Source organism: Penicillium chermesinum (assembly GCF_028974085.1).
Source record: "Penicillium chermesinum strain IBT 19713 chromosome Unknown utg000003l:1.0-5111272.0:1.0-5115320.0, whole genome shotgun sequence".
Classification (NCBI taxonomy): domain Eukaryota; kingdom Fungi; phylum Ascomycota; class Eurotiomycetes; order Eurotiales; family Aspergillaceae; genus Penicillium; species Penicillium chermesinum.
Genome location: NW_026695313.1, coordinates 2,782,584 through 2,794,852, shown reverse-complemented (window position 1 = coordinate 2,794,852; position 12,269 = coordinate 2,782,584). Strand labels below are relative to the sequence as shown.

The 12,269-nt window shown below is 54.1% G+C and overlaps 6 protein-coding genes across 6 annotated transcripts; 3 read left to right on the top strand and 3 right to left on the bottom strand.

The window, feature by feature from the left end:
• Nucleotides 1–74: 74 nt before the first annotated feature.
• On the top strand, nt 75–1,118 carry N7468_003981 (androgen-induced gene 1 family protein; the record flags this gene model as incomplete). Its single annotated transcript, XM_058473278.1, has 6 exons — nt 75–149; nt 194–231; nt 298–321; nt 383–575; nt 657–708; nt 766–1,118. 6 exons carry the CDS (start codon nt 75–77, stop codon nt 1,116–1,118), a joined length of 735 nt encoding a protein of 244 aa, XP_058332281.1.
• A 615-nt stretch (nt 1,119–1,733) lies between these two features.
• N7468_003980 (presequence translocated-associated motor subunit PAM17) lies at nt 1,734–2,443 on the top strand (the record flags this gene model as incomplete). The annotated part of the gene is made up of 2 exons (XM_058473277.1): nt 1,734–2,186; nt 2,267–2,443. The coding sequence occupies 2 exons, from the start codon at nt 1,734–1,736 to the stop codon at nt 2,441–2,443; spliced, it is 630 nt and encodes a 209-aa protein (XP_058332280.1).
• Nucleotides 2,444–2,824: 381 nt separating this feature from the next.
• On the bottom strand, nt 2,825–3,977 carry N7468_003979 (enoyl-CoA hydratase/isomerase family protein; the record flags this gene model as incomplete). Its single annotated transcript, XM_058473276.1, has 4 exons — nt 2,825–2,975; nt 3,034–3,390; nt 3,445–3,555; nt 3,649–3,977. 4 exons carry the CDS (start codon nt 3,975–3,977, stop codon nt 2,825–2,827), a joined length of 948 nt encoding a protein of 315 aa, XP_058332279.1.
• A 1,269-nt stretch (nt 3,978–5,246) lies between these two features.
• Nucleotides 5,247–5,791, top strand: N7468_003978 (DUF3602 domain-containing protein; the record flags this gene model as incomplete). The annotated part of the gene is made up of 3 exons (XM_058473275.1): nt 5,247–5,390; nt 5,454–5,553; nt 5,637–5,791. 3 exons carry the CDS (start codon nt 5,247–5,249, stop codon nt 5,789–5,791), a joined length of 399 nt encoding a protein of 132 aa, XP_058332278.1.
• Nucleotides 5,792–6,463: 672 nt separating this feature from the next.
• N7468_003977 (uncharacterized protein) lies at nt 6,464–7,429 on the bottom strand (the record flags this gene model as incomplete). The annotated part of the gene is made up of 1 exon (XM_058473274.1): nt 6,464–7,429. The coding sequence occupies one exon, from the start codon at nt 7,427–7,429 to the stop codon at nt 6,464–6,466; it is 966 nt and encodes a 321-aa protein (XP_058332277.1).
• A 2,066-nt stretch (nt 7,430–9,495) lies between these two features.
• On the bottom strand, nt 9,496–12,118 carry N7468_003976 (Zn(II)2Cys6 transcription factor domain-containing protein; the record flags this gene model as incomplete). Its single annotated transcript, XM_058473273.1, has 6 exons — nt 9,496–9,928; nt 9,985–10,320; nt 10,370–10,609; nt 10,659–11,075; nt 11,246–11,858; nt 11,914–12,118. The coding sequence occupies 6 exons, from the start codon at nt 12,116–12,118 to the stop codon at nt 9,496–9,498; spliced, it is 2,244 nt and encodes a 747-aa protein (XP_058332276.1).
• Between the last annotated feature and the right edge of the window lie 151 nt (nt 12,119–12,269).

Sequence of the window (12,269 nt, the reverse complement as noted above, 5' to 3'; positions counted from 1 at the left end):
CGCGATTGTTGTTTCCCTAAGCGTCCAGGATATCATTTTTAGGTAAACGGTGTGGTACTGTGTAGATTCTGGCAATGGCCGCGCTGATTGAGCGACACCCGCTGCAGCGGCTCCCCAGCCCTTCGAGGGGCACTTCTGCTCTGGTCCATGTATGTGCGTCGAGTCCTGGGCTGAACTCCGCTAACAACCCCAGCTGGCTGGATTAGCGAGCTTCTTCTGGTCCTTTAAGTTGTATGTGGCTCCTCTCAGGAGACCAATTGGAATTTGACACAAACCCAGGCTAACGGTTGGCTCTAGTATGCACGAGAACCCGAATCAAGCGTACGGCACATTTCCAGATCTTCGGACCCAGGGTTCCAAAGTGAGATGCTAACCGACCTAGGAATGAGGCGTACGGATGGCATTTCCAGTACCTCACCGTCATCGGTCTAACCTTGTCGACACTGACCTTCCTGGTTGCGCTCCTGGCGGATGTAACCCTGTCGCGTCGTTTGTTCCTGGTCAAGAACCTCCTCTCGGTATGCAGTGCTCCCATGGAAGTTTTGATCAGTGTACTCTATTGGGGTCTTCGCTTGGTAAGTCATCACCATGCCGACCCCCGGCTCTTCCAAGGTTCCAGTGCAACCCCGATCTTGCGTGTCTAATCGAAATTTCAGATCGACGAGCGTCTGGTGCTCCCAGACTGGGCAGTCATCCCGCTCCATGCTGGTTCGTCCCTGCCCGAAGACACTCGGAGATTTCCGCCCAGCTAACTCAGACCGCCAGACATCAGTTTTCATGCTATTCCGTCCATCGTGATGCTGATCGATCTCCTCTTCTTCTCTCCGCCATGGACCATCACGGCCTTGCCATCGTTGGGTCTGTCGGGGCTCATTGCGTTTGGCTACTGGTTCTGGGTTGAACGTTGCTTCTCATACAACGGGTTCTATCCTTATCCCATTTTCGAGCTCCTCCCAACGCCTGGCCGCATCGGCCTGTTTTCGGTCAGTGCGGCAGTAATGGCACTAAGCACAGGCACGCTGAAATGGCTATATGGTCGTGTCAATGGGTTCGGAGTGCCAGAACAGCCTGGGTCCCGACCGGGCGCCATTGTAAAGCAAGAAAGCTTGAAGAAATAATCGACGCATGTTAGATTTTCGCTGACTTATCTGTTGAAATGGTCGGATCGGTGTCCACCACTTCGCGACCTCTGTTTGGCAAGACTTCGGCATTTGAACTGATAGCGGCCACTTTCATCCTTAGATCGTCATGGTCCATTCTCTTTTCCAGTTGTTTTTTGAAAACTCATTGGCATTTCAAGATTGCTTCTTCAACAATGTGCGGGGTACAATCTCCATAGCATCAGCGGGCTGTTTTGATACACTCTAAGAGCCTTTCCCCCTTCTCTTTTTCTATGTCGCATTACTCTCCTATGAGGACTCTCGGATGTGAATATTGCAATACCAGTACATGAGCATGGTGCTCCATACTCGCATATACATAGATTTCATCACATGTATGAACAACCTACGTATTCAATGTTTGGACTAATACGGGTTCGAGTTCAGCCAAGACCGCTTACCTAATGTGGGCCCGCATCCAGCCCTCCGGCTCCATCTTTCTATTTGCAGCTTCTCTGACTTTCGACTCGAATTGTCGTCCCTCACGAGCTCACAATATACCATGTCTGTCCGCTCAGTGCTCGGTACTCGCTTGAATGCGACCAGCTTGGTCGCCGGCTCCTCTCTCCGTGGATGGCTTCCCAGCAACTCGCCCGCTTCCATTCAACCGTCACCCGTTCATCGCCGACTCCCGTGTCCAACCTTGTCGCTCAACGTCGAGTACGCCCTGTCCCCGCCGGGCTAGGACGTGCAGTTGGAGTGAGGGCTCAATCGACAGCATCACCGGCTGGCAACGAGGAGGTGAAGCTGGACTGGAACTCTTTCTTCAAGCTCCGCGCTTCCCGTCGCCGGTACTCCTTGGCCTCTTCCGTTGTATCCTCTCTCGTGTCCACAACAGTCGGTGTTCAGGTCCTATCATCGCAAGACTTGGAGTCCCTAGGGGCCCAGGTCATGGGTCTGGACCCATTCATCGTGCTCGGATTAGCCACAGCCGCATGCGGTGCTGTGGGATGGCTTCTTGGTCCGATGGTTGGAAATGGCGTCTGGGGCCTGATTTATCGACGATACAAGCCCTCCGTCAATACGGTTAGTAATTTTGCATAAATCTTTCTATTTAGGAGTCTTGAATACTGATCGCTGGTTTTTTTTTCTTTTCCGTGCCACAGAAAGAAAAGGAATTCTTTGATCGCATTCGCCGATTCCGCGTGGATCCTTCAACTAATTCAATTGCCAACCCCGTGCCTGACTACTATGGCGAAAAGATTGGTAGCGTCCAAGGATACCGTCAGTGGTTGAAGGACCAGCGCGCTTACAACCGGAAGCGCCGCAGCTTTATTGCTTAATCAAGTCATGGGGAGATTGCTACTTCCGCATGTGCATGTGTATAGTGTTGGTCTTGTACCAATTCGCGGGCCCGGGATAACGCGGCCTCTCTCTTCTCATTTCTCTTTTTCCTCGGATGCGAAACGGTGTTCTGTCCTTTCCAACAACATTTAGCGGCGCGGGCGACTTCGGGGTTGTATTTGTACCAGGAAATAGCCTTGTTAGCCCCTTCACGTACAAATCTTTCCATCAGATGACCTTCCCTCCATTTCCTACTATAACAAGTATTTTCGCGAATACAGCAATCTGTTGAGGAACCTTTTCTATTGGCGGTAGAGTCGCGGCACTATTCACCATATCAGCTGCAATGCAATCCAGATCACTAGCAATCCCCAACGGGTCTATAGTTTAGCAGGAGATTTTGCCTTGGGGCTTCGACCGGTGTCAATCTGGGGCCACCAGTGGACGTTCTGAGGCGGATCGTCGTCCAGATTGGCTCGGAAATTCGGCTTGCGTTTTTCGAAGAATGCCCCGACGCCTTCTTTCTGGTCTCTGTGGCCATGTCAGACGGGATTCAATCTCAACGACCCAGCAGTCCCCTTGAACGTACGCTGCTCCAAACATGTGATGCAGGAGTTCGGATTCGACCAGATGTGCTGCCTCTGGAGAACCGGCATCTCGCCACAGCAGGGCGCGATTAAGATACGACGCAGACGGGCTCACATTCGTAGCGATCTCGCTCGCTAGCTCCAGCGCGCGCGGAAGCACTTGCCTCGGTTCGGGAAGAACCTCGTTGAACAGATCGCCAAAGTGCTTCGCCTTGGGCGGGAAAACACCGCCTGTGCTGACCAGGTAGCTCGCGTTCGAGTGGCCGATCAACCGCGGGAGGAAGTAGGATGAACAGGATTCCATGGTGATCCCGCGGCGCGCAAAGACGAACCCATATTTGCCTTTCTCATAGGCAATTCTAAGTTGCTTGTCAGGGACTGTCCCAGAGTCTCCTCGACCATTTGAATCTCACCGAATAATTGCTGGAAGAGTCATCGTCATCCCGACTCCAACTGCGGAGCCTTGCATGGCTGCAATTGTTGGTTTGCGACAGTGATGAATGGCCAGTGCAACTCGTCCGCCCCTGGGCCTTGTCAGCTGGATTGATTTCCCTCGGGCCCTTTGAAGGCCCCGGAAGGAGGGAGTGTGATGCCCAAGTGGCGAGGATTCCGCTTACCCATCCCGATGGTCCTTGGCTTTCTCTTGGTCCAGATGGGTTGCGAAGCCTAGATCTAGGTCTGCGCCGGCACAGAAGGTCTTGCCTGCTCCGGTCAGGACGATGACCTTGACACGCTCGTCGGCGTCAAATAAGGGGTACAGGTTTTCAAAGTCCTGCACCATCTGCGGAGTGAAGGCATTGTGATTTGCAGGACGATTCAGCGTGACAACCAAGACGGGGGTGACTGACGACGATCCCGGTGGATAGTGTGAGACGATGACATGACCGGTGGTTGGGACCTGCTCGTACGACGATGGCAGGTCCAGGGGCTTAGGGTCGAAGATCATGGCGCCACCAGTAAAAAGAGACTTCTTCTCATATAGAGACAAAAGAGTAAGAGACACGAATCATTACCGGTACACCCAGATACAGCTTTTTAAATATAGAAACCTTTCCTGTTGCTTCTCGGCTGGGGCAACCTCGGCTCTGTCGTGCGGGGGAAGCACCCCCGCAGATCCAGCGTCGATCCATTCAGCTGGAATAAGCTAAGGAGATGTTACTATAGACGCGATTATTCAAGGCCCTTGATAGGCTACCTCATGCTCATGGACTCCTTCTCTAGATGCTTGTAGGCGATCGCTTACACACGCTGAATGCTAGATTCCTTTAAGGCTGACTCGAGGCTTAGGGATACTTCCCTTGAGGGTATTTCGCAGCCAATAGTACCGCAAAGTCCGTGAGCTTAAACTAGAGTGGCCCTGCCAAAGCTCGACGCCATAGCCCTTGTTTTCAGTCACTTCTAGGATTGTCATTGAGCTGGTTACTTGGTCTAGGCCGTTCCCATACCAGTCCCTAGTGTCTTCGGAGGTCACATCCCCCAACTTGACGTCAATATGAGCACCGCAACGGTCCACTTTCTGTGTGTAGACAAATCGATATAGGTCAAGAAACTTGACGGTTTTGGACTTATCACCCAAACGGACTGCATTCTTATGTCAGGGGTAGATTTCGGCCTTCTGGTATTTCCCAATCGCTCTTGCTTTCGCCCACCACGCTAGGAAACCAAACGATAGATCTGGAGATGACCGTACATTCGCCGACCTATTGCAGTCCTTTCGTAGTGTATACGCTCAGGGACATCCATCGTCTGCCGCGTGTAAAACACCGCAATTTGTACCGTTGCCAATGGTTTTGTGTAGTAACCGTCCCCTGTCTAGGCTAGGAAAAAAGTCAACCCTGCCACACTGGCAGCTGTCAACCTTGACCGGTGCAGATTCCAATCTGGACATGATGGTTGATTTCTCGGTTCGCTGGCCACATCCCATGACCTCATTCTTGGCAACCCCAAAAAAAAGATTTTTGATTAGAATATATCTCAGCGTGCTCTTCCTCCACTGCACACAAGCACTTTGCACCAGACGAGAAACTCATCCAGAGTCCATTGACTAGCAGCTTCCAAGGCCTCTTCGACTCTTTCAGGTTTGCTCCAGCAGGGCCCAACACATTGCAAAAGAGGGCGGAACAAACAGAATCTGCCGCATTCGGGCCCCTCCCCCCCCTTTACCCGATTTTCGTGTTGTGGCCTTTCACAGCTCGAGTTTGTCCTCCTGCAAATCATGTCTGGTCGCAATGTATCCTACGGCCGCGGCGGCGCAGGCAACATCGCCCGCCAGACCTCGAGCCCTGCCCCGTCTGATCTGGTGACTCCGACCATCAAGCAGGAGATCTACACCACGGGCCGTGGAGGCTCAGGCAACATGGTTCGTGAAGCACAGCAGCCCCTGATTGTCCCTGGGATAAATTGACCAACGCCCCTTCTGCAGGTTCAAAACGATCCCAAACACCCGGAGATTGCCCGCGAGAGTCAAGACGTCGAGTCGCCCCCCTTGCGAGCGCAACAGATGCCCCACCACACCGGACGAGGTATGAGATCCAGCCGGGCGAGAACTGGAAAAGCTCCAATCAGTCGATGAGAGGGCGAGTTGCTGACGCGATGTTTTGCCCAGGTGGTGCGGCGAACTTCCTCGCGCCGGACGAAGAGCAAAAGGCCGAGCATGCGATCCAGCGTGAAGAAGCGGAACTCATGAGAGTGCGCACCCAGGATCGCATCAAGGAGATCGAACAAGGGCGACAGGATCCGCAGGCCCAGTCATCAGCGTAAAGATAAGAGAATGTCGTGGCGGGGGGCGGGGGAAGGAAGGGGGCCTACTAATGCGGGGTTCCTGTTTTCTTATCTTTTTGGTGGCTTTTATCTTTTCTTTTCTTTTTTTACCCCCCCCCCCCTGGTTTTTGCTATCGCCCGCGATAACCTCCAGACAGTTGGCGCTTGGCGTCGGGCTGGATATCCCACGGTATTTGCATTTGGACGCTTTCTTTATTTTCTTTTTCTTTCTGTTTTTTCTTCTCCTTTTTTTTTTTCTTTACGGACTACCCCTTGTTGGCTCTTGTACGCTGGGACATTTTATTTGGGGCCCCGCACTACGTGGTAGAGCGATCACAAGATGAGACACCTTCTGCTTGGATTTCTATCTTAGGAAAAAATGACAACGCTGTCGTGGTGATCATAAATCATGATGATAGTCGTGCTGGAAGACGTGGACCTTCCCAGCAGGAATGCAAGGGACCGGCACCTTTTAGCTGATCGTGGGAGAGTAGCCAGTGGCCCATTTTAGGAGAGGGGCTCAATAGCGTTTCGTGGGGGGATGCCAGGGTCGCTCATCTAAGGCGGAGCAGCAATGGCCCCGTGAGATGGAGAGCTTGGATGAAAAAGGCTGTCTCTCGGGGGCAGAGGGCGGAAATATTTAGGGTTGCTGGTCATCAGGAGGGGAAAAGCTCAAGAAGCGACCGACGCCTGGGGCAACTCAGGCAGGAACCAGCCTACAGCATCCAGGGGCCAGGAGATAAGCTCCCGCCATTCGGAGTCGAATTCGAGCAGGTCGACAATCTCCTTCAAGATGCGCGTGCCCCAGTTGCCCATCCACCATGATTCGCGTAAGTGATGCAACACGACAGCATAGTGGGCAAGGACAACCAAGGCAAAGGGCCGTCGGTCTCGGACCAGTTGTGAGAATCGCATGGGGATACGAAAGGCCCAACAGAAGGCGAAGTCCTTGGGTTCGCCTCCATTCATGAGCTGCTCCAGCGAATGGCTCAGATGGTCGATCGTTTGGGTGTAGACGTCCTTTTCGTGGGTCGGGTCTCGCCGCGACTCGATTTCGTTCTGCCGCCGGATAGAGAGGATCACCAGGCGAGACATATCCGGCATGGTCGGTCGAGGCTCCGGCGATTGGACCAGGGGATACAAGTCGCCCGACGAAACGCGGTCTTTGGTCAGAAGCAAGGCGCCTACGAGCCATCGCGTGAGGTAGAAGACCTCGAGAAACTCGTCTAGCACGTCCGGCCTCTCGTCCTCCTCCTCCTCCTCCTCCCAGTCCATGATAATGCAGTATGCGAACGAGAAGGCCAGCAAGACACAGCATAATGCGAAGTGGGCGTTACACTGGGCGTCCGATAGCGTATCGATGTCGTCGAATCGGACCCCGGCCAATGCCAGGCTTTGGTGTTCCCGCGCGGCCACGATATAGCGCCATTTACGCTCTGGAGTACTCCTCTGGGAAGCCACTTCAAGCGCAGAAAGCGCCAATAGTCCATGACGCAGGGCCGGCGCCCGGAGGGACAGCTGGGGGACCACCGACTGCCAGATAAGCTCGGCGCTGGAGTCCCGGGCCATCGACCGATATGTGCTGGTACACCAATTCACCATCAGTTCCAAGTCCTGGAGATGGGGCGGATCTTCCATATCGGTCGATTTGGAGTGTTCCCCCCAGGTGTAGCGGCTGAGAGCCCATCTCCGTGAGCTCTGAATTTGAGAGCGTACTGGAGGTCGAACTGGAAGCTTTCGAGGTCACACTCGAACTCGAATAAGGTGCGCCCTCCAGTCGCGGGCGACGCGGGCGACCAGCATAAGAGTCCACCATCGGACAGTCCCCGCAATACGAGCAGGACTGCTCGGGGGACTACAAGAATCAGCACGAAGAATAGGGCTCGTGATGGAGCTATGGGCGCCACAGGGCATGAGGGGTAGGGGTTGGGGGGGGGGGGTGGTAAGACGACCTACCTGGGGTGTACTATATAAGCTCCTCTGCCGAAGATGCGTATGAGGCCAAGAGGGCATACTCAATCTACTGGCGGTGTAAGAGAGGACAAGAGAAGCTCTTGAGTATATATAGACTCCTTTTAAGAAACCGATGAAACCGATGAAACCGCCGAAACCGCCCGTCAGGCCTCTCGTGCCCTCTCATCCCTTCCCCCCCCCCTTTCAGTCGCCAGCGAAGGTTACTTTGTTATGGACCCGCTTCGCGCATCGCAGTTGCACTCTTTCTTGCATTTTCCCGTTCGGGAAAGAACGGGTCCCATTATGTCACCTTATTTACCGCGTAACTAGTGGGTTGCTTTTTATCCCTTGGGGCTTCCCTAATTTTTCAGTATTTTTATGCCAGCCTACCAGATCGGAGATTCGGAGATCGGCTAAATGCCTGTGAAATGCCTGTGAAATGCCTGTTGGATCTGCTTTGGGTCTGCTGCTCGCTGCTCGCTCCCAATCAACCAGTTTTCCCCCTTTCGGAGGTTGGACGGATCGAGATTGCCTTTGGCGACCTGGTTTCTTTTCCCATTTACCTGTTAGGGAAGGGGAAGAGATTGAGCTGCACGAATGCAAGAACGGGAGCTTCCAGCAAATAGCATGAGGGGCGAAAAAAACAGAGCGACCTTGAGAAAAAGCGGGAAAGCAGCTGCAGATCCACTTGCCTCCAGCCAAGCATTTGCGTTGCCCAAAAGGGTCATTACGGCGCGCGAATCAGATTCTCCCGTCCACGATTACCCCGAAGGACATGCGATCGCCACAGCTGCAGGTAGCAAGTGTAGGGGGAGAATCCTATCAGTCGAACTCCGTAGAGGCGACATAAGCAGTAGTTTCTATGGTTCCTGGCCTTTTCTGATCATCCATTCGAGGATCCTGGAGTGACGGTCAAAGGGTTATTATACAAGGCGTCCCAACTTGAGACCTTCCAACATGAGACCTTTGGTCAACTCCCCAAGGGGCCCCGGTCTCCCCCACCTGGAAAGCCTATGTTTTTCTCGAACGCCGCTAGATTGTTGTGATCGCCGGTTCCTCCGGGCGCGAAGTGCTACGAGCGTCGCGGATTGGAATTTCCAAGTGATCCCGCGATGGATCGCCGGATTTCTCCAGTGCGAGTGGTGCAAATCCTCCTTCTGGTAACCCTCAAGAACGGACTTCCACGGGCCCCTGTGCAATCGGGGCTATGGTCTCTTCTGTGCTGAACGGGATTGGGCCTATGCGGCTCCGAGTTGATCCTAAGTCAAAGGGGGTTTCTGGGGTCCTGAGGTTGTGCCAGGATCGTAGGCTCTCAGGATAGTAGGATCTCAGGATCTCAGGATATCAGGATCTGAGTTCCATGCCAGGATCCCCAGCACCGCAGACGAGCCTCTGTGCGCTAAGCCCGGTTTGGTTATTCGCGGACGCGCGCTGATTGGAGGATCAAGGAGAGAGGAAGCCACGTTGGGTATGCCGGGGGCCGCTCTAAACTCTTCATTATCGTGAATAGGAAATTCCTCCAGGCCTGCAGCGCGTGCGGGATGAGCCGAGTCGCGCAATGGCGGCCAGATCTCGCAGATGGCACATTCGAAGTCAAGTCCGTGATCCGGATCAGGTTTACGAGAATTACTCGGGCCACAATCAATTAGAATTCTACCTCGGATTTATGCGGGGTATCTTATTTTGGGGAGGGGGATGGCGTGGTCATGACACGCAACCAGAACGGGGCAGGTCCCAACTGGTTGATGGGATTAGGATGGTAAGTTCCAGATAAAATCCAGACCGCCGCCCTCGGCGATCGGGAATTGACCGCCATGTCCCATGCCAAAGGGCGCCATGGAGGGGTCGAAGGGAAGCGCAAGCCAATCGTCCGAGATCTCGCCGGTGGGCATGAAGCTCAAATCGGGGGCTAGGTCTTGCGACAGGGGAGTGTTCATCCGACTGGGGCGATCGGGCGCCTCGGGCCATGGAGGGGGCCCCATGGACGCATGCGTCGCATCTCGGACTTTGGAGACCTTGGATGAGACAAGCAGGTTGCGTCGCATGCGAGAGACATGGATCTCCAGCAGAGTGGCATACCGAGTACTCAAATGCACATCGTCCAGCGCATTGGACCGAAGGGCGACGATGCTTTTTTCGAGGATCTCCAGGGAGTCCCGGAAGGTGGTTTCGCGAGTGCCCAGACTCAGGGCTTTCATCAGGAAGACGGACGCGCTGATGATGCGGAGGACGATGCGGACGGGGAGAAGCGCAGGAGGCCGGTCTCGGCGAGTTGGGTGACTTTTTGGAGGATTTGGCAGCAGCCATCAATGACCTCCTGGATGTATTCGTAGTCGGTCGGGTCGATGGCCATCGGCTGGACCTCGTCCAAGCTGGCGTCCGCATCTGCCGCGGCTCGCTCAACGACAGCCTGCATTCCGACCGAGTGGGTGTAGACGCGCACAAAGTGATACTCGATGAAGAGATCGTTGTAGAAGATGTTATCCAGCAGCTGCGGCTGGAGATACCGGTCCTTCCACTGATTGAGAAGAGGCCGAAAGTGATCGAGCAGGCCCACCGTAGCGCCCGCTATGGAGCTGTTGCCGAGCAAACTTCGCGGATGGAAAGAACATGTCCGTCACCGACTGTGCGAGCTTCGTCAACTCAATCCATGAATCCATAAACACCAACCAGGTGCTCCCGGGTTGGCTCAACCCTCTCGGTTTGCGCCCACCCAGAACGGCGTGGTTCAAGGATTGCGGAATGGGGGACATGCAGCCAATGCGCCAGGCGAGTTGGTTGATATAAACATAGAGTAAGCGTTGCACGCGCTGCCGACGGAGAGTCATCTGCTCTTTCAGCTCGGTAACTTCCTCCCATTCTCGTCTTCCTCGGTCTCGAAAATCCCCAGCTCATGCGCGAGAGAGATGCACACCCCAATAGCATCCACGACATTTGATCCGATCGCCGCGAAGGCTCAATGACGTCTTCCAGCCATCGGTTGGCTGATGTATCGGCGGTTTCTGCAGACTCCGATACGTTGGGCCCTGTCGATATTAAGTCATCATCCCAGCCTTCCGTCTCGGGTGGGAAGTGCAGCGAGCGAGGATGCCACTCTGCCATAAGCAGAAGTGCTTCCACTGTTCCCAGACTGCGGACTTTGGACTTCATGGATTTCTCTTGACCGAATACCAACCGCATGGTCATTTGCTGACACTGCTGCCAAAGGCGGTGGTGTATGAAGAAGTTTCTCGACTCCCCTCCTGCCCCAGGGAGAATATGGTACCGAGAAGAGATCATGAGGATGGCGGTACAGAGGACTGGCTCGCGGGATATAAGCCAGAAGTGATTGCTATGGCTCGCATAGAAATCAGTGAGGATGGGTGACAGGCATGACATGTTTAGGAAAAATCTGCATTACGTCTTGTGAGTGCAAAAGAGAAAAAAAGAAAAAAACCAAAAAAAAAAAGGGAAAGAAAGAAGGAGAAGAAGAGAGCATTTAAACCATTGGCCGATACTCACAAGTCAATGAATGTGACAGCTTCCCGAGCTGTGAACCAGCCCATCTTTACGAAACGACAGTTTGCCCATAGCTTCAGGGTCTCCTGGCTTGCCTCGACAAGATTGACGGGCGCAGCTACCCTGGACGGCGGAATGGTACTAGCCGAGGATTCGTAGCCCAAGGCTTGCTGATTCTGCCTCTGATTTGAAGTATTGTCATGCTTTAGAGGGGACTTCCGAGAGGCCTCTTCTTCTTGACTGTGAGCCGTCGCGGCTTCAAACAAGATGTTCAGAGCATCGTTACCGCTGGCGACAACCGTGCGCATCATGGTGCTTGCCAAGGTCGAATCTGAGCGGTTTCGATGCTCAGAATGCGCGTAAGGTGAGGCGCTGCCGCGAGGCATCGCTCTTTCGCCATTCTGGCTGGGGCTGATAATTTGAGGGCTGTGGCTTGGTGGAAGGGAAGCCCGAGGCCCATTCATCGCCCAGTCGGGTTGGAAGGAGCCAGGGCCCGAATACTGGGTTGGAGAATGATTACTCTGCACACATTGCTTCTTAGTTTCCCCGGAGCGAGCATGGTCGGGGGTGGCCGTATCCAATGGAGATTGTTCATCCTTCCCTTCAGCGGAGTAGGCTGTGTGGGATCGCGATTAGTCGGCGAAACCACCACAATCCAATTTCCGACTTACTGTGTTTGCGCGATCTCTCCCATGCTCTTTTTTCAGGAAAGACGCATTCCCTCATCTCTCGGCGACATCGAGCACACGGTGGGCCGATCGGTAATCCGTCTGGGCCCACGCCCAGGTCGCACTTGGCCTTGCGTTGCCGGCAAGGGATACATGCCTTGTAAGTCCGCTGAAATGGCCGGTCGGAGCGGGTCGTCCGTACATCCATGGCAGGATCAGCTCGCGATTAGCGGATGAAGCAGGAAGTTTCGCAGTCGGAGGGGAAAAGATAGCCGCCGGCATCAACCGAGGATATCCGCGATAAGCTGATAAGCTGATAGTATGATAAAACGAGCATGCGTGGACTGGTAACTGGGCAT